Source organism: Colius striatus, chromosome 5 (assembly GCF_028858725.1).
Source record: "Colius striatus isolate bColStr4 chromosome 5, bColStr4.1.hap1, whole genome shotgun sequence".
Taxonomy (NCBI): domain Eukaryota; kingdom Metazoa; phylum Chordata; class Aves; order Coliiformes; family Coliidae; genus Colius; species Colius striatus.
In genome coordinates this window covers 55,155,902-55,181,820 of record NC_084763.1, presented here as the reverse complement: position 1 = coordinate 55,181,820, position 25,919 = coordinate 55,155,902, and the positions used below count along the sequence as shown (strand labels likewise).

General features: G+C 39.4%; 1 protein-coding gene across 1 annotated transcript in view; it reads right to left on the bottom strand.

The window, feature by feature from the left end:
* The window catches only part of ITGA8 (integrin subunit alpha 8), a 97,153-nt gene that overhangs the window by 45,330 nt on the left and 25,904 nt on the right, over positions 1-25,919 (bottom strand). Inside the window, exons 12-20 of the mRNA XM_061997292.1 lie at positions 23,526-23,731; positions 21,278-21,469; positions 9,367-9,412; positions 7,117-7,224; positions 5,430-5,485; positions 4,823-4,977; positions 2,958-3,095; positions 2,430-2,497; positions 1,320-1,467 (exon numbers count right to left, since the gene is read on the bottom strand). Of these exons, the coding sequence (XP_061853276.1) occupies positions 1,320-1,467; positions 2,430-2,497; positions 2,958-3,095; positions 4,823-4,977; positions 5,430-5,485; positions 7,117-7,224; positions 9,367-9,412; positions 21,278-21,469; positions 23,526-23,731 (1,117 nt within the window). The remainder of the gene's footprint in view (positions 1-1,319; positions 1,468-2,429; positions 2,498-2,957; positions 3,096-4,822; positions 4,978-5,429; positions 5,486-7,116; positions 7,225-9,366; positions 9,413-21,277; positions 21,470-23,525; positions 23,732-25,919) is intronic.

Below are 25,919 nucleotides of genomic sequence, written 5' to 3'. Positions count from 1 at the left end.
TAATTTTTGTCATTGTTTCCAAACTCTTTATAGCCCATTAATAAAAAGACTGATAGAAGGAGAGTAAGGAAATAGCTTGTAAGTTACTTTCCAACTTCCTTGAAAATGTTTGCCTTTAGAAAGGAAGTTACAGGATCACAGAATGGTAGGGTTGGAAGGGACCTCTAAAGATCATCTAGTCCAACCCCCCTGCTAAAGCAGGTACACCTAGGTCAGGTCACACAGGAACATATTCAGGCATGTTTTGAAAACCTCCAGAGAAGGAGACTCCACACCCTCCCTGGGCAGCCTGTGCTGGGGCTCCCTCACCTGAACAGTAGTTTTTCCTTAAGTGGAACTGTTTATGTTTCAGCTTTTGTCCATTACTCCTAGTCCTGTCACTGAACACTACAGAAAAAAGTGTTGCCCCGTCCTCTTGACATCCACCTTTCAAACACCTGTAAGTATTAATGAGGTCCCTCACTCTGCCTCCTCTTCTCCAAGCTCAATGGTCCCAGAAATTAACTTACTTTCTCCCACTCTCACCCTTGAGGCCCTTCTGAACATTCTGGGTACTGATAGAAAAAAGCAAGCTCAAGTTTCAACAGCTTGAGAGATTTATGTGCAGATGAAGTGAATCAGATCTGCTGTCCAACAGAGAATACATGAAAACTCTGCTTGTTTGCAGGGTAGTGCTTCATCTTTTCCCTTAAAAAACAAACAGACTCAAAAAGGAAACATTGGATGTTCAACACAACTCAGCAGGGCTTCAGTCAACATTAGTCCTTTTGTGAACACTGGCATATTTTACATTAAAACTGCTTTTTTGGCCTATTCATAAGATAAAACAATTCACTACAAAGGAAATCAACATTGTCAAGTTTATACTGCAGCTCATGTACAACGGTTGAGGATATCAGAGACTGGTATGCCTTTAATCATGGTAAAACCTGTTGTGCTGGGGGCATGAGACAGTGGTGTTTCTGGTTTCAAGCTTCTGGGGTTCAGCAGGGCTCACTAACTCCCACCATGAGATGGATCTAATCTTGGAGGCAGAGAATTCTGCACTATCACTCCTTCTCACTGGTAGGGTTTACTGGTTCAAAATCTAAATCATATGAATAGCCCTAGGCGAAATGTGACAGTATTTGTGTGGTATTGTAACCAAGTTAGTTGCAAGGAGCTGAACCTCAGCTGGCTCTGAGCAGCAAGGATAGCTGAGAGTCGATGGAATCTCCCCTGCTCAGACAGCTGTCTAATTGCTGCTTTCATCTGGTATAGCCTATGCCCACAGTTCTTCTGCTTTATTAATAATCACTAACATTTTGATTTTCATTTACCTTGTTGTTGCGTTCAACCCCAGTGTAATCTGCTTCAGGTGGAATCTTTATATGTAGTTCAGCTTCATAGGCTCCTTCCCCATCATTCCTTGGATTTATTATGAGCATGACATAGTTTTCTTCTCCAATTATTAGCTGATCTTTATCTCTATATAGAACACACTACTTGTCAGGAGTTAAAAAATGCACAATTACAATTTACATACGAGAAATGAAGAGTTTTGCTCTCATAGCATCTGCTCTAGAAAAGATTCTGTGAACACAGAATAAAACCATACTAACATCCTTAAGAAATGACCCCGTGGAAAAATATCCAGCACCTGGGTAGGAAAGAGATCAAGAGAAAACACCACCATGGACAATCAAGTGGGCTACCACAGAACTTGAAAGTTACTGGTATAAAATTTCCCAGCCTAACTACTTTCTAATCAGAAAGAAGTATCTAGTGGAGGAGTCACTTGTCACAGTAATATCCATCAGCATTGTTTTCTGGAGGGCACAAAGGTGATAGGATTCTAGTTTTCCCTTCAGGCTCATTGTGAAATGAACAATGACTGAACATCTCCTGAGACCTGCAGTGGCCTGTCCTTTCACAGCTAGCTAATGATTTTGATGAGACATCTAGGTAACTGTCACTTGTCCTGCTTGGTGTATTTCTCCCTCCATAGGAGGGACTGTGGACATGCTTTGAAATTCTTTTATTCTGAGATTCTCATACATTACTGTATACTGAATTCAGGAGAATTGTGTCCCAGGTTCACAGTCACTGGCATACACTAAAAAACCCCCAATTTTAAAATCTCTTTTGAACAACAACTTGTACTATCTCTTGGCATTCAGAGAACTAGATCACTGCCAACAAACACTCCCAAACTAGGTGGTAACAATTAAACATGAGTATGTCTAACCAAGACACGTTTTCAAGTGGATGTTTCTCCATTTCTTGGTTTTCTAGAGGAAATGGATGTGCAATTTAAAATCTGGCAATCAGGTAAGTATGAGCAGCTACAGCAAACAACAGAACTGTGTTCTACATATGTCATTCTGTTAAAGTAGTCAGAAGGGTCTGGATTTTGTTATATACAGCGTAATGGATTTCATTTAACTTACGGTAGAGCAGAAAGCTGCAAGTCTGGAATGCACAAGTTGTCCTCTCCACAGTCAACCAGAATATAAGCCTGGATTGTTGCAAAGTGAACAAATAAATTGGAATACCATTAGCACATTCTTCAAAGTCCAAATCACTTCATTAAATATCAGCACCATAAACATCACCAGCACAGCCCTAATGAATTAATCTCTTTCTCCTTTCTGAAAGTTCCTTTCGACATGAGTAGCTGGATGCTGTTAGACTGTCAACTACGTCTTCAGCAGAACAGTATCATGTTTCAGGCCTTTTCCCACACTCACTTGGCTTACATATTCTAGAATTCAATCAAAACTACCAACACAACAAAGTTTTGGAAATGCTTTAAAGGCCTGTCTGGATCTATATTTATACTCAGTTTACATTTTGAGTTAATTAAATCCTCATTGTGTCATTTCTGGGCGTGATATCCCATTTTAAAGATGATACACATAGTATCTGTAAATGCTTTTGTGTTTATATACAGAAAATGTGGCATGCAAAATTCATACCTGTTCTGTTAATGAGTTTTTCTGGTAATAGTTCAGAATTGGCTTCACAGTCAGGCTATCTTCAAAACTGGATTCATCCAAACTATAGTTCAAGTTTATATTGATGGGAGATAATTTATCTCTAAATTCTGTTTCATCCTGTGAGTGACAATTACATAATAAAAATCAATGGTTTACTATTATAATGTCAGATTAGTATGGTGTGTCAACAGATACAGACTCCAGTCTTTATGGAAGATAAAGATATGGTCCTTTGGCAGCTGCTTGCCAAATTCTCTGTGTATAGCATTAAGAAAACAAAGTGGCTCACCAATAACTGGAAGGTCCAGAGCACACTGCTTCCAAAGCCCCACATCTGGAAGAAGCTGGCTGAGCTAAGTAGACTCAGTTTTTTTTCAAAGCATTAGACTAAAATGAAACTTTTTAAAAGAGAAACACAGAACCATTTCCTATCAGCTTCTGCCCACCTTCCTTTCCGAATGCAGCTGGGACATGTGTGGATTTGTGCAGGTAATGTTCTTGGTTTGTTCCATAACCAAGAGTTTATTTGGATTAACAATGGTAAAACTCCACCACCTTTATTGCTTAGATAGATACTTCTTAGAAATTATAGAATGGAAGGATTGGAAGTGACCCTTAGGGATCATCTAGTTCAATCCCTGTGCAGAAGCAGGGTCACTTAGATCGGGTTGCACAGGAACATGCCCAGGAAGGTCTTGAAGACCTCCAAGGAAGGAGCCTCCACAGCCCCTCTGGGCAGCCTGTGCCAGGGCTCCCTCACCTCAACAGTGAAAGAGTTTTTTCTTATATTTAAGTGGAACTTTTTGTGTTCCAGCTTCATCCCATCACCCCTTGTCCTGTTGCTAGCTACAACAGAAAAAAGGGATGTCCCAGCCTCCTGACACTCAACATTTAGATATTTGTAAATGTTAATAAGATCTCCCCTCAGTCTCCTCTCCTCCAGACTAAACAGCCCCAGTTCCCGCAGCCTTTCCTCATATGAAAGATGTTCCAGTCCCCTGATCATCTTGCTGGCCCTGCACTGGCCTCTCTCCAGCAGTTCCCTGTCCCTCTTGAGCTGAGGAGCCCAGAACTGGACACAGGACTCCAGATGAGGCCTCAGCAGGGCAGAGTAGAGCGGGAGCAGAACCTCCCTCGACCTGCTGGCTACACTTCTGTTTCGATTGCATGAGATAATTCCAACTCCAAGTGAGTAAGTAACCACCCTTTCTCCTTCCCAACTGCAGTTCCACAGTTTCATTTTTCTAAAAACTTAAAATATTTTTTAAATGTATGCATTTTACACAAATACTGCTGGTGGTGCTCCCTTAAAATATCTGTTGAAAAGTAATTGGTGTGATATTCAACGAGCTTAGAAGATCATCTCCCTCTGAATAATATAGGAGGAGCAATCTTGCATTTTTGTATCAAGAGATGCAGTATTTAATCTGAATTTCCAGAAGAGCATAAAATGAATGTATTTACACACAACAGAGCTGTGAAGTCTTCAAAGGGAGTCTTCATTTTATACTTGCATTGACAAAAGATGAGCCAAAGATTTATATACAAAATTTTGTCTAGGTAGAAGAATGTGACCTGATCTAGGTGACCCTGCTTCTGCAGGGGGGTTGGACTAGATGATCTCTAAAGGTCCCTTCCAACCCCTTCCATTCTATGATTCTATGATTCTAACAATGCTCTGGACACCTAGATGAGGCCTTTTTTATTTCACAGTTCTGTAATTTTGAGATCTAAGAACAATGGTGATTGTTCTTCCTTTTCTAGTGACTTCTTTAACTATGATCTTTAAATTCCTGATACTACTCAAATGATGATGACAGGCCAAAACATTTTAAGGAACTTACCCTGAGATAAACAAGAAAGTCCTGACAACTGAGTTGTTTCTGTCTTTCCATCACAATGGAGAAGTAATGATGTGACAGATGGTAATCAAAGAAGAGGGTCCTCTTAACAGCTCCTTTCTGTTTCAGTGAATCTAACTGCAATTCACCTTTCAGCACTAAAGGATACAATTAAATAAAATGCTTATTTACAATGCAAAGAAAAATAGTAAACAATCTCCCAAACAAAACTAATCTCTGCTTTAAGTGCCTGTCTAGCAGCACACAGGTTTTTGATCCAAAGTATGGAATATGTGTAATTTGAACTTTCTAGTTTCATTTACACATCACACACGCACAGGACTTCTGTCTCTTATTTTTATTTCAAAAGAAAACATTCTCCAACAGGGGAGAAACATTCTTAGCTTTACTTGGAAAATGACAAACTGAATGAAATATCCTTCAAGTGAATAATATGAGCTTTGTGTTATGTGTATATATATATCTTAAACCCCTATATTTTCTTGCCTTAGGAGGATCTTACCCCTATTGTCTTTCAAGCTATAAGGAAAACATACAACTGAAATTGAGTAGACCAGAGTAAAATATAGGGACAGAAAACTTTTCTTACCTATGTCATCTGAAATACTTTGACCTTCAAAGTCTGTGCAGACTCTTACAGTAAAGCTAAATATAAAAAAGTAGAAGTAGTTATTAGCAGAAAGAATGAACAGTTCTTCAGTCATCCCTTTTAAGTTTTCATTTGCTTAAAAAGATGTTCATTGTGGTCTGTACTTAGTTACCTACAATACTAAGTTAGCAAGTCTCCTGTGTTGGAAGTGTCAATTGGAAGTAACAATATTTGCCCAGTATATTAAGTCAGTGAGAGGTGAAATAAATAACATTTGCAGAAATAATTTAAGCACCGAGTAGCTAGTAGATAATCAGATTTCAAATGGTACTAAAAATACCACTGCAGAGATAAATTAGACCTTTTGATAGCTGGAACCTAATCTAGGGCTTAATAAATCATATGATGTGGGAAAAGCTTTTGAAAAATGTAAATATTTCATTTATTTACCCATTTTTACTGAAAATAACCTGCCCTTTCCACACTTTAAAAGCCTTTTTGCTTTTTCTTCAGCAGATTCAAAGGTGTTTGTTCCAAATGGGTTTGTGAACTCAGGCATAGACACGTTTTAAACATAGCAGAGGAAGAATGATATGTTTCTAGCTCAGGACAAATCTCTTAGGACTGTGCAGAGAAATTACTTTTGGTGCATGTTTCCTCTGTTCTTCAGCAAATGGAAAAAATAATGTTTTCCTAATACATGAAAATGTACCATAATCCACATTATTCATCCACACACACTTCCTGGAACTCTTCTGGTAGGAGGTTTCCTTTCATTCTAATTTTGCAGTGTCAGTCAGTAGACATTTTATACAAGCTGCACAGCTGGCTAAGAGATACAGAAATCTGTCCCAGGGGGTTCAGGAATTCTTTGCCTGTCGGAGTTTCCCTACTAATTGTTTTCATATGTACAATACAAGCTTGTATCAACTAAAAAGAAAAGTTATGGCATGGAAAATAGCAGCTGCTCTTCAGTCTTTTTGTAATACAAACTAAATCTTTAAGAGTATGTTAGAATAAAACAGACAGAAATCAAATTATGCTGCTATTAAAACTTGTAGATATGAACCAAACATTTTCTGGCTCATTGTAACAACAACAAAACAGTTAAATGCAACTGTGATGGAGAGTTTATCTTTTAAAGATCTATCCAATCCTATACAAGAAACCTTTCCTCTGACCAATGACAGCCAGAGATAATAGCCTGTGAATTGATCTCAGGATAGCCAGACAGATACCTTCCCTATTTCACAAAGGATTGAGGTCTGTCTTTCTCCAACTGTATTTGCATCACTTTCACTGTTACACTTTCTCAACAGAGATGTGTATTTTGACAGATCAGTGTTTCTGGGTTTTGTTTGTCTTGGCTGTTTCATGTTTCATCCAAACATTGCACATGAACTTGCAGCTTCATCTTAGAAGATACTGAGCATTCTTCTATGTAGAAGGAGACTCAGCTTATCAAAGGACTCAAGTTTCAGCTGCTTCATTTTGAGAGTCTGTGACATATTGGAAGATATCAAAAATAACTCCATTCTATACAGGGGTATTTTGTTGTGCTCATAGTATATTTGAATTTTTTGTTCTTTCAGCTTTCCACATGTTCAACAAAAAGCTGCAAGAAAAGTTAGGAATTGGAAGTTATTTAAGAAAGATGAACATAGCTTTTATCAAATCATGAACTTACCAAGCTACCAAAAGCTGAGAGCCAGGGAGCTGACAAGTTTTATTGTCTGGATTCACAATCATGGGGTTTAGAATGAGCTGAGCATTCACTGTCACAACAGGTCTGGCTCTGAGAAACAGAAATAAGGTTCACTGCATGTACAATGAGCAAATTAGTACTTAAGTTACAGGAGAGAAAACACTGAACTGAGATGCTTACAAAGAAGCTGGAAATGTAGAGTTGAACTGAGATGGTTACAGAGAAGCTGGAAACATAGAGTTGAACTGAGATGGTTACAGAGAAGCTGGAAACATAGAGTTGAACTGAGATGGTTACAAAGAAGCTGGAAATGTAGAGTTACTTGGGAAAAACACTTTTAGAATGCTGCTCCTACCCAAAAGTACTTGTGCTTTGGTCATAAACCACGATGCCTCCTACTAGGACATGTTGAAAATTCTTCACCAAAAAAAGTCACAGGTTAACTGCATCACTGAAACTGTCCCCTATAGTTACCCAATAGGTGTGTCCTGGGACTAAGGTGTAACACACACATTGCATCACATTGTGTTTTCACAAAGGCACACGCTCTGCCTTTTGGGATTTACCAGCTGTCCTTTGGCCATTATTTAATACAGTTGCCTGGGCATGTTCCTATGCAACCTGATCTAGGTGGAGCTGCTTCTGCAGAGCAGTTGGACTAGATGATCTCTAAAGGTCTCTTCCAACCCCTACCATTCTGTGATTCTACAATTCTTTTATACCATCTCCATTAACAGCAACATCTTCAAACCTGCCATTTCTGTTTATGATTCTTAAAAAGACAAACATAATTTAGTTGATTTAGAAGCTGATCTAGAATACCTCGAGCCAATAACAAAGTAAGCTCCATCTGACGTGTCTTGAGACATCTGACTTCATAAACCTACAATATTAATCACAACATTCTGCTGACGGTGAACGTATAGTTGTGATGACAGGAACCATCCATCCCTCTGAATAACAACCTGTTATTAGGTAATGAGATAATCTATAACTGAGAGCAATTTAGAAGACAAGTGAAAAGGGTCTAAATTCTGGTGTTTCTTAAAACAGCAGTGCTTTTCTACAGCAACTGACACAATTTGGGCAAAATCAGCTTATTACAAAATCCTTTTCCTCATATTTTAATCCACAACTGAGCTTTTATGTTACTTCTCTATACTACTTTAACAAGACATTAAAAACTAAAATTACTTTCTTAATTTTTGTGCCACAGGGAAAATCATTTTGTAGCAAATGTCACTTAATAAAATTTTCTGTCTCCAATATGACAAGTTGCACATTTGATACTATCTGGCCAGGAAACAGCCTCCTGCTAGACACCTTCTTAAATCCCATAGAACACATTTTTTTATTGCTATCTAATATACACACTGGATCTAATTGTCCAACCTAATCCTTTCACATCCTGTGCAGTCATTCATTCCACTGCAAAGTGATGCACTGCAAAGTATTTGCATGATTCTTTAACAGAGCAGTAGGAAAACTGAGGCTACTCACTACACCTACAATGCCAGTTGAAATGAACTAACATTCCTGTTTTGCAAAATCCTTATGCTTTGACAAACATTCTGTTGGGAAGCTGAACATGCCTTTTCTCAGTCAGGTACTATTGGGAATACAGACAAGAAACAGAGAGGAAACAAGAAATCTGACTACATTGTTGTAGCAGCAGATCATGAATATTTAAGGAACACACAAAGCACTGTTGACATGGCTAAACTTTGGGCATATTTTTGTTTCTGTGTTTGGGAGTTTCAATTTATACCTCTAATCAGTGAATTTAGTGAAAATCCATAGTAACATCTTGTAATTGGGGTTTCATACATTTCTTTCTAAACTGAGGATAAAAGTAGCAGTCTTTATTTTCAATAAATAAATGTTAATACACACAAGCTTTGAAGAATCAGCCACTTGAAAATTTCTTACTAGCACCATTCCCCCTGGAAAAAAACTGTCAGTGTTATGCTATATAAAATTCTTATTTAAAATAAAGTGAAGAAGTCTCTTGAGCTAAGACTAAGCATGGAAATTTTCATTGAAAACTGCAAGTTCTGAGCATGGGAAAAGAAGCATTTGTTTCCTCACAAGATACTTCAGTTACCATCTATAATGAGCTTCTTGTGCAACACACATTGCACTGGGAAAACACAAGAATGTGAAATGTGTTTATTTCCAGATCTCTCACCAAAGCTGTAAAGCGAAAAGAAATCTATTGGATTTACCACATACCTGTAAACAACTGCTTTTCCAGCTCCAAATGCACCAACAATTAAATCTGCAGAAACAAAACAGTTTCAGAAGAACTATAGAGAAGCCTCTCAGACATGTATTTATCCAGTCTAAATTAGGCCGTTTATGTTAGGGTCACTCATGCCACAATCTTGCTTCTCTGCAACTTGTATGAAAGGGGAAACAAGGTGCCACTAACCACCATGTATTTTGTTTCAAACCATTAATTGTCCCTTACACAAAGAGACGCAAACCACTTTGCTGCCATTCTCAAACAAGTCACGTAGAAAATTCTTCCTCATAATCCCTCCCATTTTGCTTTGTGTTTTAAGCTTTACACCTCTGTGTACATAAGTACAAAGCACAGGTCAGGGGATGGTTGATTTCATAGTTTTCAGCATTGTAGCAGCATGTGCTAAGGCTTACATCAGTTATCCAGCTAAAGCCATCTTTTCCCCTACCAGTCACCGCTCCGAACAGATGGAGTCGACAACACAAGTGCTACACCGCACCTTGGCACATCTTTGTTACTGGATGCTAGCCTGGGTTGGGAATCTACAGGGACAACCATTTCTTCTCTTGTCCTGGAGTCTCCACAAAGGGTTCTCTGGAAAGATCCAGACTGACTTGCTGACCCACTCAGGCATGCTGGAGAAAATCTGGAGCCAAGCAGCAATGAAAAAGGATCAACTTTCCTGCTGCCTCTAGCTGGAGCACAGTTCAAGAAAAGGAAAGAGCTTTGTTTCACTAGTCAGGCCCTAGTGCCCATCTGGGCATGTCTTTCACTCCACAGTTGTTATCCTACAATTTGATTTACACATGTCCAATTCAGTAGAGAGAGTTTTGCAACAGACCTTTTGGTGGTAAAGACCAGCAACCTAAATTGATCTAAACGAGTTAATTAAACCAGTACTCAGAGCTGTAAACAAACCCTTACTCGCTGCTTCCATAATTTGAGTGCTGGTTTGCTTAAGAAGCCCTGAAGTCATCAAGCACGACACAAATAGAAAGCTTTGATGCTAATTAGTTGGGTGGGTTTGGCCAGGTCTGGCAGTGTGTTTTGCAGCACCATGTCTGCCTTTCAGATGGTCAGGATTTCACAAGTACTCCACGTGGGCAACAGCCTGTCCTGCAATGACTTCCATTAAACTATGTCCTAATACAAGCAGGCATGAACAGTTTATAGGTCTGATCCTTTTTTTGTACAACATTTACATTTTTCTACTTCCATTGGCATTAGAGAAATATGCTCCAGTGTCAGGAGCACTTAAAATAGCTGGAGAAAATGAGTGTTGTTTCTATCTCCTTTTTGGGACATTTATGAGTCCATTTCATTAGCAGTTTTTGTAGACAACATGCACACAGAAGCAAAACCTAAAGATATTTTCCTTGTAAGTAAACAACTTGATTGAGACATAACCAGCACCACAGGAGCTACACCACACACATGGCAGAACTCTCCCTGGCAGCTTTCTGATATAGCACCCATAGCAACCCCTAAAGATTTCATAATGATGGGACAAGGGGCAACAGGTACAAGCTGGGACAGAAGAGATTCCAAAGAAACACAAGGAAAAACTTCCCTGTTGAGGTGAGGGAGCACTGGCAGGGGCTGCCCAGATGGGTTGTGGCGTCTCCTTCTCTGGAGACATTCCAGACTCATCTGGATGAGTTCCTGGATGACCTACTCTAGGTGATCCTGCTCTGACAGGGGGATTAGACTAGATGATCTTTCAAGGTCCCTTCCAGCCCTTGAGATTCTGTGATTCTCTTGGGTTTTTTTGGTTTTGTGCCTCATTTGTTTGTGGTTTCTCTTTTTTAAAGGAATAAGAAACATTATGAACAGAAAGTGAAAGAGTCAAAGGAAGGGGTGTCTCTTGTTCCCAGATGGATGCTCTTTATAAGTTCTGCAACAGATTTAGGATATGTACTGTTTCATACCAAACTTGATAACTCAAAAGGTTTCAGCACAGGGCCACGTTCTAGCAGAGACAAAACGGGGAGATATTCAAGCCATATGCAGATCCTGGTGTGTGATGACTTCGTAATCTGATCTTTCATTAAAAAACAAAGGACTCCAAAGTTTTGTGCACACAAGGAGGAGCTTCAACACACAACCTGAGTGAGCTTAATAAAATGTACCCTGTTTGACAATAAGAAGAATAGTCTGTGAGATACAGTTAGCCTCACTAGTATGAGTGAACTCTTCATTTCAGTATCTACAGCTGTGTGGGCTTAGGTCTTATCTTGGCATTCCCACTTTAATATTACAGGGGATTTTGTACATCTGCTTAATATTTAAATCCTGCTTTCTTTGGGACAGAGCCCAGTTTATTTGAGGACAGGGTCATGGGTCTAGGGGAGCAATGATAAGCCCCAGCCACTAAAACCTGGTTTCCAAGAGCAGTCTTTCTGCATTGCCACCCCAGGCTTGCATACGTGGCACAAAACATGAGGATGTTCAATCATGGTACCATCACAAAAGCCCCATTTGAGCATACTGTAAGGGCAGCCATGATTGTGCTCATCCTGCTCTTGTTTGGAAGCTCTCACTTTTTTCCCCTGACATGTCCTTTATTCTCTGGTCTAGGTCATACTTATTCTTGACCCAAAGAGCTTCAATGAGTGAAAATACTCAGTAGGAGACATGGACTAAAGAATGAATAGGCAAACAATAAAACATACTTATACCCAGTGACATCTATGACCTAATACAAGGGCCAAGTCATTATATATCCATTAGGGATTTTGCTTTGCTTCTCCTTGTTCTGTTACAGAGCACTAGTTTTATTCTTCTTCCATTGCTTTGTGGGGTGCAACTCCTATATCCATCATTATAAAAAGCTCCATTTTTGACATTGATGGAATCCATGGTATTTTAATCTACATCAAACCACAGCATTTTTGTAAGGAGAAGGTTGAAATTTCTTGTATGTTCTGCAGGGAAAAAAAAGTCGTTAATCATTTCTGTGAAAAAAGATGTCTAAATTTTCTGAAGTTTGGCAGCTTTCCCCTCCTAAAAATAGAGAGAAGTTGTCTTTCTTCATTGCTTGTTAACACTACACATGCAATGTCACTGATGCAAAGGTCACTAGATGAAAAATAAGGGTCTCAAAAGCCTTTTGGAATTACATAGCAAAAAAAACCCCCTCCAAACCAAAAAGCCATTTTAACTACTTATAACCCTTCTAAACATAGACTGAAGAAGAGTGTATCAAAACTTTTACTCCTTTACTTTTGTCAGGGGTTTTTTCCAGCCCAGATTAAAATGTGTATAAATAGAGAAAGAAAGAGAAAGAAGTATCAGAGACACAAAATCTCCACTCCTTCTTTTCTCATATTTCATGTTTTCAGGAGGATGAGGAACCTCATAGATTTAAGTAAATGTCCCCTTTGCTTACATCATCTCATTGAGAAGATCCTTTATCAGCTGCTGCCCTATAGAGAAGCAGAGATCTGACGGATCTGACCTTAAAGCAGGGGCTGATGCCAGTAGCCATGCATTTCTGCTTCGTTGCTATTGCAGTATAAATGAGCTGTGGGGTCACAGTCACAATGCAAATCTAAAAAAACAAGCACATAGTGATTCTGAAGGAATTTCCAACTTGCATCCAACAGAGCTTGAGGGTTGTATGCACTAAAATCTCAACTGGTGGAGTTCACAGAACTTAATCCTGAAAGCAGTGCCTTTGGCATCTATTTAACTGAAGTCTAAGGGCACTGTGCAAAGTCAAACAATCCCTGAAGCTTTTTCCAGGTTTTACTTTGCTCTGAAGAGAAGGCTTGAAAGATGTTGTCTGGTGAGTCTCTTTGCTGACATAAAGTTATCATAAAAAGCTAAGGAAAGAGTATTCACAGATGGCATTGAAATGCACACTGGATTTTGTAAGCTGGCTGGTTCACCTGCACCTTCTGTGTGTGGCTGTGTCAGACCTGAAACACCATGTGATAAGGGCAAAAACTTACCATGATGCTGACTAAGCCTTCAGCCAACTGAAGGGCATCGGAAGATCAAAGAACTCCTACCTCCAGTCTCAACAAGATACATTCATAGAACCATAGAATCGTAGGGGTTGGAAGGGACCTCTAAAGATCATCTAGTCCTAACCCTCCTGCTCAAGCAGGTCCACCTAGATCATGTAATTCAGGAATGCATCCAGGCAGGTTTTGAAGACCTCCAGAGAAGGAGCCTCCACACCCTTCCTGGGCAGCCTGGGCCAGGGCTCCCTCACCCTTACAGTAAAGAAGTTTTTCCTTAAGTGGAACTTTTTATGTTCCAGCTTTTGTCCATTACCCCTTGTCCTATCACTGGACACTACAGAAAAAAAGTGTTGCCCCATCCTCTTCACATCCACCTTTCAAACACTTGCACGTATTAATGAGGTCCCCATTCATTTATTAACTTGAACAAATTCTTCTATCACATGGTATGTTTTGAAGGACATCTCCATCCCCTGTGACAGATGCAGCCCCAGGGAGTCTGAACAGGGAGGAACATGTGGCATGCTCAGCATCCCACACTTGGCTGGAGTCTGTCCAGCAATCCCAAGAGAAATTGCCAAGGTGTGGTGTCTCACCTTGCTTCATGGGGGACAGTGGCTAAGAACAATGGCTAATGAAAGACTACATAATGGGCACATATTTCACTGTGAGAAACTCAAAAATGAAACAAAAGGTATGTCAGAGTCACCTCTGCACTGCACCTGTACAAGGATACAGTCAGGAAAGTGTTGACTTTATGGACTCAGAATGATTTGCTGACAGTTTGCCATTAAACCTAGTGCAGTCTGTCAGTTGAATTGCATAGTATAAATAGGTACTGGAAAACAATTGGAATCCTATCTGAGTACAGGTGCTAGTGGAAATTCCATGAGAGTGAGACAACTGCGTAACTGGAAACTGCCAAAAATCATTGTGAGACATTTTGGTTTGTATCTCCCTCAGCAGATCAGGTGCCAAAAAGGCTCACAGTATTTTTACTTGTTTTCTAGGATTTCAGAGAGCACTACACTCCCAAAGCATCAGTGGGAAAAGTCCAGGGTAAAATTTCCTTTAAGTGGCCATTACTTCAGTCTTGACTATAGTAAAGGACTCATTACTGTCCAGTTCAGCCAATTTTACTCAAGAATTTCAGTTAAATACTACAAACAACCACCACCCAAACCAGAGTCATTTTCTCCCAGTCCTAACATTCTCCTCTGCCTTGATCCTTCTTTGTTTTTCAAGCATCGTGGTAGCAGTCTTTTGGAATAGCACCTAAGGCAGCCTCATTTCAGTGCTCCCCTTCTGTCTGAATGAGTCCCTTTCATAATACAATCATAAAATTACTCACTTCATTATGCTACAAGCCAATCCAAAAGAGGGCAGTTAATGTTCTATCACTTCCCTGCTTACTGAGATGGATTGCTTTCTTCTTACATTCCATTGGGCACAACATTGTGATTTCATTACATATCTCAAAGAATTTTACAAAAGCCTATCTGTAAATGACACAATAATTGGCCATAAAATTAACATACTTGTAGGAGATTCTTGGCTTGTCACTACATTTTTGATTGATCAGTCATGTGAAAACATAATTAGCTGGTAGAAACCCTTCAGCATTTCTGTATTTGCTAGTAGAACCCATGGCCTTGTCCTGGCTCCCACGCTCAGCAGTCCTCCCTTCCCAGAGCAGATGCAGCTTCTCTTTGATTTAATTTGTTTGTCTTCCACAAATCTCCTGGACCAACTTCACAAATTAATCATCACTAGATTACAATTTGTGACATTATTGGCACAATGCCTATTGTTCTCAAAAAAATTACGAATGCTGAGGAACCCTTGCCTCTCAGAAACTTGAGAGTTCTCTTCCTGCTGTTTGAGTCAATGAACTTAGCAGATGGAGCTGTTAAATACTCCTGTTTTAATAAGATTAGGCTGGATTACTGAAGTTCTGAAGAAACTTTGTTGGATTACCACACTTGTCTCCTTCTTAAAATGTTTCTAGAGCCATTTCTTTATCTTAACCACATGTTATTCTTAAGATAACAACTAAGTCCAAAATAACAAGGTATGAAGATGCTTTTATACATTTCCCTGGACTGACAAAGGCTTGACTAAAAAGAATAACCAAAAGGACATGCCAACAGCTGTGCTTGTAAACAAGTAAGATATCTTGAAGATGAAGCTTCAGTGGCACTCTCTATGTTAATAACAAAGACACAAGCATCTAAACAGGCAGAGAGTAGAAACAACAGTGCAGCATTTATTTGAGCAATTAACTTATTAATCAAAAGGCTTTGAGTAGTGAATTCATCTAGAACACCACTCTGAATCCACCCACACTGTTAAAAGAAACTGGGTAAATCATACTGGTTCACAAACACATTGGAGAAAACCACATTCTGCTGGAGGATATGCCACAAGAAGAAAGCAAGCTTAATGAGTTAAGTTACTCATTACAAACTATTTGCTGAGCTATAATCAGCCATCAAATGATTGAACATATGCTGAAATGTGAGGGTGGAGACCTTACAGCCTCCAAATGCCTGAGCTCTGCACAGATAGATGAAGCAGCTGGAAGTGTGGCACCAGCACCTAGATAATCACAAACCCCCAGCACTCAGTGGGGACCAGTTTTGAACGGATGCCCAGAAGCCAAAAGAAACAGATTTCTTTCCCATAAAGCAGATTTATGAATTCATTTTGTTCCTATGAAAATCAAACCATGCTAGTAGAAAAAGACAAATAAAATTATAAATAAAATAAACCACAATTCAAAATACATGACTAAGCTGAGGCTTCATTCCCTGCTCCAGGCTTTGATGACACAAATAAAGCTCAGGAGGGAGCAAAGGGGCCCTAAAAGCCCCAGATTTACTGGTGAGTGCAGTGGAAGATGCGTTGAAAGTTATCATAAGGTTGCTCAGATATTCCAGCTTAGAAGACAGCCTGGAAGACTGTGCAAGGCACACCTTGAAGAGCTGACACTACAGAGACTCTCATGTCTATATACACTGTCAGAGGCCTCGCCAGTACAGCCTCAGGCACAGTATGATGCTGCTTTGCCATGTCCTAACCTCGTCCCTGAGAAGTGCAGCACACAATCTCACACCTAATTCCTTCCAAGTGTCACTGTACTTGCACATAAACTGGTGAAAAAAGCCCATCTTTTACACTTTGTCACTCTATTCACTGCTCTCTCCCCTTTGTTTCTTTAATTCCCTTTTTTTACATGACTGTCAATCCAGAGTAATGGCATCAAGTCAGTATTCAGCACAGCAGCATAAGTGAGACTGGGTCCTCTTCTTTGTATGTGACTTTAGAATATGAGCTTGTCAGAAATCTGTGAAATGGATCATCTGCTGAAAGATATCAATGTTAGTAAATCAATGCCAAAGAATGTGCCTGTTGGCTGTGCCTGCACTGCCTGTGGTGCTGGCATTGGAATGGTCCTGAAGCAGTTGGCCCATGCCAATTATTAGACAGCATGCAGCAACCCTGTTTTGGCAAGAAAGTGAGTTTGATACTATGGACAAGGATGTTCAGTGAGAGTTCAGAAGCAAAGAACAGAATATTTGCAGTGTAGATGTAGCTTAAGAGGATTAATTGTCTCCAAATACTGGGTACATGTTGTATACTGGAGAGTACCTCAGGTGAGTATGGTATAAAGCTTGTCAGTGTCATGCTTGGAAGATTGCTGCATGCTGTTTCTTCATCTGAATAGTCACATGAAAAAGCACAGAGCTGTCTTGGTACAGTCAATCTATCTGTCATGCTTAATCTGTCTTCCTCTTACTCTTCCCCCTCTCACTAGCATTTTATCTAATAACAAAGTTTGGTCAGGTTCTGCCTGAACTCTTACATAACTACAGAGAATGAGCATCCATCCATTCGTTACCATCATCACCAGTGTTTGGCATCGTGATTCTCTTGCTGGGAGAGGAGTAGTGCTCTGTTTGGGGCTGAAGGTGATGAAAACCACCACAGAGAGAGGGCAGCTGCATGTCTACAGAGTGATACAGCTGTTGAGATGATCAGCAGAGTTTTCTGCCTCTGCTGCTGAGAGTTTCCCACTACTTCTGAGGCTGGAAAGCAGAAACTACCGTATCACTCCTGTCTGTGTTGATAAAGGAATAGTTCAGGGCACGCAGCATCTGGAGTGTTTGCATGACACAATTTACAGAAGTCCTTCCCTGGAAAGCTGTGGAGATTTAAAGCAAGGGTTGTTCTTAGTAACAAAAACTTAATCTTTCCTGTTGAAAGGTTAGAAAAAGATCCCAGTGTTTTCAGAATGCTGAGAATAGAGGTCTGTTGCTGTTACAGTGGTAAGAGTTATGCCAGGGCAGAGCTGAAGACAGATGGTCACTACTCTGACAGGAGTGTTAATGAGAAGGAAAAGCAGCCCTGTCTGTACACTTAACCCACCAGAGAAAGGTTCATTTCTAGGTATGATGGTGAGTGGGTGGCCATTCAGCTGTCTGCATCCTGTGCTTTGTGCAGTGAGTGGCTACACAAGTGAAATATCAATTCAGGACATGAGCTTGAGAACTGTGTTGGTACTGTCCAGATATTTGTACAGACTCTGGTTTGATTTTAGCAGGTACAAGCTATTAACTCCACCAGACTGTGGTCAGGAATGGTCTTGGCAATAGCCTGGGCCAAGGGCCTTTTCCAAAAGGCAGTTTGGATATAGCCATCCTGTTTCAGTGGGCAGGAGGGTTTCATCTGATAATGGTGAGTTATGCTGTGCCATGTAGCCTCAAGGGCAGACTATAGTTCCTAGCTCACTTTATTTTCTTACTCCACTGCCTATTTTCTTCTCTGTTCCTGAGCTTATACTGGCATTTGGATGAAGAGAAAAAGATATCACTACCTGTACCAAATGTCTGCCAGCTCCCAGAAGGCTAATAAGTAGATCTCAGCCAAAATTGAACTTCCAATCAAGAGAAGATTTAACCTTTGTCCAATAGGAGACAAATTTGACTGTGCTTCAAGCTCACCTTTTAGGAACTGTATTTCCCAATTTGTAATTTGGACTCTAAGAGAACTGGTTCCTGGGTTCAGTACAGTGAGTCTAGGATGAAGCTCAGTGATCTTTGACAAGAAGACCTCTGTGCTCTCAGATCTGGGACCTGCTCCAAGAACATTAATAAATGGTTTGCTTTAAAGAAGGTCAGAAACTCTAAAAGCTCTGAAAATGCTACACAGTGCACTGAAGATGAGATGTCAGAGTAGCTCCCATCTCTCAGCCTTTTTTTTCCTGGGAGGAATATGCCTGCTTCACGAACAACGAAAGGCACGGGAGGTTGAGTAACTATAACTTTAGTTATATGAGTCTTCACAAACTGGTGTCAGTCCTGAACTTCTTGTAGGCATGATCCTTTTCAGAGGTCATTTGTCTCCACACAGCAATCGAACTCCAGCCATGGAAGAGCTAATTGCTTGGAGAATCTCACCTCAGACTCTGGTAATACATGTTAATACCTGCAGCCAGACCTTTCAGCTGCCTCTCATTTCCCAGTCTATGGAAACAGAACTTCTGAGAGTGCTAAGTCAGCATAATTGCTTTTTAATTACTTTTTCCTTGCTATAAAATGGTTGATTTTATAAGATTCACATTAAAAAGCTTAAAAGAAAAGTTTTGGAAACTTTTTATCCAATCTTTCACAACCCTTTTTGAATCACAGTCATGACCAGTAGTTTGGGAAGCCCTGACCTAAAGGTTAGTTTCCTAGACCTTCTATAGTTAGTAAATACTCTGCCACTCAGCTGACAGCTAAAATAATACTTCCTTCCTATTCCTTCCAAATTCAGTCCCTCATTTCCTCCTAGTAAAAGGGCTGCCCTTCAGCATTTCCTTCAGAAGGTGAAGAAGAAAAGCTCTTTGTCACAAGAAGGATTACTTACTTCATTGCCTGGTGTGTTTGTGCTGGGCTTGCATTTCCTCATCTTACTTCCTTTCTTTTTTCCCCCTTCTCCCATAGGAAGGCATTTTATTTTTGTGTTAGTACTCTGCCATGGTTGTGATATTTTTACATAGCTTCAAGTCTTTGTAAATTAAGGGAGAAGTGGTTGACTGAAAGTAAGGATTCCTTGTGTTATTCTCTGACAGATTCTCACCAGTACTCTGGACTGCTCATCCACATACTGAACAGAGGGATGGAGAGTTAAGCTAGTTGCAGTAAATACAGGGGTTGGGGTTTTTTTTGGCTAAAATAAGTAATTCATTGAGTAAAACTGAAATAGCTAACATATAGTGAGCTGGTATCACAATGTGACGTTCTGCAAGGAAGATGCACAATAAGAGCCAACAAGGACAAGCAGAAGAACTCCAAGAAATCTCACAACTGAATTGACTTTGGCAGTTCCTCAGCACTTTTTTAAAGACTGAGATCCATCACCCAAACTTCTTATAAATTAGCTTCAAAGTTGCTCCACATAAAGGATGCTAATACACTAGTTAGACTTGTACTCTTCTTTCTTCCCCATGTGACTCAAAGAAAACCTGACAGAATCTCTCCTTTTCCTCTCTTTATCTTTTCAATCTTAGAAATGCCAGGAATGCAATATCCTGTTTTCTTTGGTTTTGCTGGGGGGCCTTGGGGGTGTTTTAGGAAATGTTTAAATGCTGAAACTTTAATAAAGAGCTCTGTTGTCCAAAAGAACCTCGTTAGTCACGGACAATGAAAGACTATTAATAGTAACATCAACAATATGCAAACAAAAAGTCAAAACAGTGTTTAAAAGCCCTTTTCCTTTCTCAAATGCTAAAGATGCTCTCGGTTCAGGCTTGTGACAGTGCACTTTATTACACTGCAGTCAGCTTGTCTGTTTGTAACACTGTTTTGGGAAAAAAAGACAGCTCTTTCAAGGTTTTTACAATCCACCACAGAAAGGGAAAAGAGGTCTCATTTTTGTCCCTTTGAAAATCACAGTTGTATTGTTTCACTTTTCAGACACTATAACTTTTATGCCTTGAAATAACCCAGGCTAACTAAAGGGGTTTCATAGTAAGTTGGGGAAGCAAGGGCTATTAGCATTTTACTGCTGATGAACCTTTCTCAATAACAAAGTGTGATGTTTTACTGCACACCCTTGCTAAAGCTTCTGAATTGTGATGTGCTTGTACTTACTCTTTCTCTCCTTTGCTTCTAAAGGACAGAAAGAGTAAATACAAGCACATTTAAAATACCTCCAACGTTCAGGCTACTTGTGAACATGAACATGCTCACAACCATTCTAAGATTCTATGACCATGTTATGAACATGTCTATTAAAAACCAGAAGTACCTCCCCAGAGATACCCAACTAATGTTTCAAACTTGATACATTTTAATGGGTGGCAGGTAAACAAATAAGGAACAATCAAAGCTAATCTGAAAAAGAGAATTCCATACAGCAAAGTGAAAACATAAATGGGATGGAAAGAACCAAATGAAATACCTGCCTTTAAGCAATGTCTTTGCATTGGTTTTGCTTTTTTGTAATGCAATCAAAGCCATTAAGAATTTACATAGCTCAGGTCAGCAAAAACATAACTTAGCAGCACAATCAAGTCAATCCCTTTTAGAACACAACATGTTTTTCATTAAGAAAGAATGCCAGGATGAAGGAGATCTTACAAGTTCAATAAGCTGAAAGCATCCAGTTTTTGGAAGTGGGGGGAAAGGGTTAAGGCTTTTATTGTAAACCTCACATGTTTTATGTTAATGTAACCATTTAAGCCCCTTCTTGCCTTTCTGATCGTGTCGTTTGACAGGAAAGGGAGTATTTATTTTGCCTGAATTTAACTCTCAGGAAAGCAAGCTAGAACTATCCATAAATGTCTAGTCTTTATTCTGACCTCTGCCTCCCAAAAGGAGCAGCTTAGGCATGATTTTCCAGAGAATGGAAGTATAAATTTCCCTTTCTAATGGAAAAATCTTACCTGGGTAATCATTCTTGTCTATGTCTGAGTCTCCTCTTAGAGTAAAGCCAAATCCTGAAGGCATAGACTGTGAGGTCCAGGCTCCATGGAGAACTTGGGATGGGTTAGTATTTAACCCATTACTGCATCCATTGTAAATGAGCACTTTCCCTCTTCTGTCTTCTCCTGCAAATGGTGCACCAATAGCAATGTCTGCATCACAAGAAAAGAATAAAAAGAATGGGCACAATTGAAATTAAGCAAAAATTAAGAAAACAGAAATGGTTTCTGCTACACACAAGCAGGGGCTTGAATGGTCTGTACTTCTGTATGAAGTTTTAATGCAAATGTACAAAGATGTTTGCAGTGTCTTTTCTGCATCAAATTTTCATGAAAAGAGTTTATAAATCACACTACAAAGGGGCAATTGCATTATACTACGAAGCCAGTCCACAGTGAATTCCTCTACCATGTTTGCAAGGCATTTCACGAACTTTAATAAAGCAAGATCTAATGAATGCATGCTTCTACATTCGTATTTTTAAACAGACATGAATTTTCCTTGATTGCTTCTATCACCTCATTAATAAGGAACAGCTGTTAGATACAATAAATTTTCTTTTTCTAGGCCAAATATTCAATGTAGACAAAAAACTCCATCCCCCTCAAACATCCAGTGCTTTAGTATGCAAAAGAGAACAATGGAATATAACCTTTTCATGTATACCAAGCAAATATCTTACTGAGGAATGGGAATAGGACTGAGTCAGGATATTATGGATATGCAATTAAGCACTGCAATCCTTTAGTAATGAGGTGTCATATCCAAGAAGCTGGAACTTACAGTGGTCTTCTCAGTCCCTACAAATGTAACATGAAGAGAATCATGTGTCTAGCTTGAGAACCAACAGCCATCATAGCTGTGTTAGCCAATAGGAAACACTAGAAGAGAATAGATATCCACAGTTCTAGGTTTTAGATTCTTATCCAGGAGCTGATGCTGGAATCCTTTATAAAACTTGCCTTCAGCACTTAACTGGGAAAGCAGGACTGCACCAAAGCTCTATGACTGGCATTTTCAGTTATGAAATGGAAGATTGGCTCTAAATCCTTCTTAGCCTTCTCTATGCAGCGAGAAAGGAAAACAGGGATGTCTCCTACATTCCTTACCAGAATGCTGGACAGCAGGGCTACCAGCCTTCCCTGCCCAGAGAAGCTGAGGGCATCTGCTATTGCTCACAGGTAGAAAACAAGAAGTCTCCACCGTGGGGTCCAACTGGACAACCCTCTGAGGGTATTCTAAGCAGCCACAATCAAGTGGCTTACTTCCACAGGATGAAATTCAGGTTTTGTGCACCCTGAATCCCAATACAATCCTACGGCTTTTAACAGGACTTATCCCTTTCATAGAAGCCAATTGTAACATTGCCCTAGAGTAGTGAGTAGAGCACTGTGAAAAACAGCTTTTTCCTTAGTAGGCCAACTATCTTTAACACTGCTGTGCAAAATATCTCCTGCAGGACAACTTTGTTGGGGTTTTAGATGCAGAGATGCCTGCTTTGCACATCCCTAACGTCCTGCAAATAAGGAGTAAGGAAATGCATGTAGGGAAAGCCAGAGTGTTACTAACCACATCTAGGAGGCTAACTCTAGGAGCTCAAGGCATCCAGCCTATTTCAGATGATTAAGCAAGCTAGTTTATGCTTGGAATACTCTCTTGAACTTAGGCTCCCAGTTAACTCACATGAACACTTTGTTGTGTGTACGTGCAACAGGCATTTGAAAAAGGTCTCAATTGTGTGTTTCAGTGTCCAAGCACCAATTGAAGTCTGATTCCAAAATAGGATGTCTATACTTGTTTTGTTCTTTTATTGTGGGCAAAATCCTCCATGTACTGAACTTCATTCAGTTCTCAAACTCACCCAAGCATTTGAGGAAAACTGGACATTAAAAAATGCAGCATTTTAACTATTTAAATAAAATTACAGACATAAAACAACAGATAATATTTTTATCCAAATGAACACACTAATATTTAGTAAAAAATAGCCATAGTCAATGTGACTCCCCTCCTGTAGGTAAGCTTTTCATGGTTTGACCCTCAATATCAGTTTCACGAGGATTAGTGTAAATTCTCATGACTTTCAAAGGCAGTGTGACACCTTAAAAAGCCTTTTTCAGACACTGCACAGACACTTCACATTCACTGCTTAGCCATGTTCAATTTCCACATGATAGATATATATTATTACAACTACATATCAATTACCATTATATCCATCTTGATTGAGATCTCCAAGGTGTGTGATTGCACTGCCAAATCTACCGAACACTTCGGTGCCCGTCAGAATTTGTGCATCTCGGAAGAGGAAAGCACTTTCTTGCAGGTACAGGTAAACTTGCCCAACCTCTTTAGGCTTGCTCTCAAATTCTCGTTCCATAAAGAGAGGGGCACCAACTAAGATATCATCTAAACTGGAACAAACAAAAACCAGTCACTGAGAGGTTGAGTGTAACCAACACAGTCTGTTCATTTGTTATAAGCTGATGATTATAGAGTCATAGACTGAGGAAAGGAGGCACTTCTGGAGTCATCCAAACACTTGGTCAAAGCATGATCAACTAGAGATGGCTGCCAAGTTTTGAATATCTCCATGGATGGAGACTCCACAACCTCTCTGGGCAGCTGCTTCCAATGTTTGATCACACTCAGAGCAAAACCATTTCCTTCCTAGGTATAAATGGAGTTTCTTGCACTTGAATGGATGCCCACAATAGACACTGAAAAGCTATAATTTGCAGTTAATGATCTAGGAATTTAGGAATTTAACTCAGAGGTGACCCATGGGACTAAAACAAATTCTGTAGACCTATCCTGCTAACAGTATTAGTGAGAGGCAAGCTTTAGCATAAAATCTAGCTTTTAAGGATGACACAGCAGTAACAACAGAACAGAAATTGCCAGTTTCCAGCAGACTTTAGTAATACAAATGAAATATGAGTAGAGCATCAAATAACATGAAATGTCTCATCACTAATTCAAATGAAAGCTGAGAGATGAAGCCACAGCTTCATTTCTGAAAACACTACTGCTGACTGTTAGATACATGAGTAGTCGCAGTGCCCATGTAATTTGCTGTATTAAGTATTAAAGAGAAAAGACACCCTAAAAATCACAAAAATATGGCACTTGGCAAAGTCCTTTTGTCCATTTTGCTACTCCATGAAGAATCAATATGACAGACTAATCAATGGATATGTAGCATGTCGATCTAAATGGGGGGGGAGTGTTCCAAAACCTCTTACCAACATTTATTTGGGAGGAAAACAAGACCCTTTCCTGAACAGTAAAGAATAAAATCAAGCAAGATTGATAGGCACATAACATGAAGAAATCTTCTTAATAGGCTATTCTGAGATACAAGATGTTAATATCAGATTAATTTCTGATGTTACTCACGCCTGACTAAACTGATTGGACAACTCCCACTGGATTCAGTGGACATTGGTCATCTTTATTAAGGAACTCTTGTGACTGTAAACAACTAGTCTTACTTGATACCAGAATTTTTAACTTGCAAATCACATTCTCTTGCTCTAACATGAAACTTAGTTCAAACTCTGTAAAATTTGGAGGTAACTTTCAATTCTCAGTTCATCATATTCCCAATAGTGATGTCTTCACAAAGGCTTTATCCATTAATAAAATTACACTGCCTTGTTTTTCTCAAGCCTGATAGAAAAAAATCCACATATGATTTAGTGGTGTAGCTACTATTTTATCATAGATAGATACTCTAGTGATAAGACAAATACTATACATTCAGTACAGAATATCTCCTCTAGAAACTTTTTTATCACGTTGTAGAACACACTCATTCTATAAACTGTGACAAAAGTACTTTGAGAAATAAATGTTTTCCTAGCAAGTTTTATAGCATGTTTCCATAAAGGAAACTGTAATTCACAAAGTCAGGTCACTTTGGTACAGTTATTTGGTCAGATTTTACCCCATGGCATGAGTAACTAAAAAAGAAAGGAAGCAGATGCTGACTTGATTTCAAAGGTGGGATTTTCCTTTCACACTAAACATCAAAAGTTCTCCTCTGCTAATGGAAGATGTTTGTGTTGGACAGAATGTTGTTTGAGACAGTTGCCATGAAACAACAGCAACAACAAAACCAGATCATGACTGCTCTTTTTATTACAATTTTCTGTATGTCATGTACCAAAAACATTCCACAGCAGCACTATCATAGAATCATAGAATGGTAGGGGTTGGAAGGGACCTTTAGAGATCATCTAGTCCAACCCCCCTGCAGAAGTAGGTCAACCTCTATCATCAATTATTTTATTACACTGCAATCCAGATATTCCCAGTAACATGGAGACTTCATGGTATTATGCTCTGTATGAACCATTAAGTAAAAGATGATGTTGGCTCCAATGAATATTTTACAAATGAAGAATTGTAAGACTAAGGGAAGATTTTCTTAGAGGTGGTAAGGAACCAAAAGATTCAGTCAGAAAGCTCCCAATACATTGATGTAATATAAGTAAACACCTTTGAAACTCTGGTTCAGAGCAATATCCAGAGTGCCTAAAACAGTGAAAGGACAGAGACAGACTATCCATCATCCACAGTGGCCTAAAGTTGTCTAGG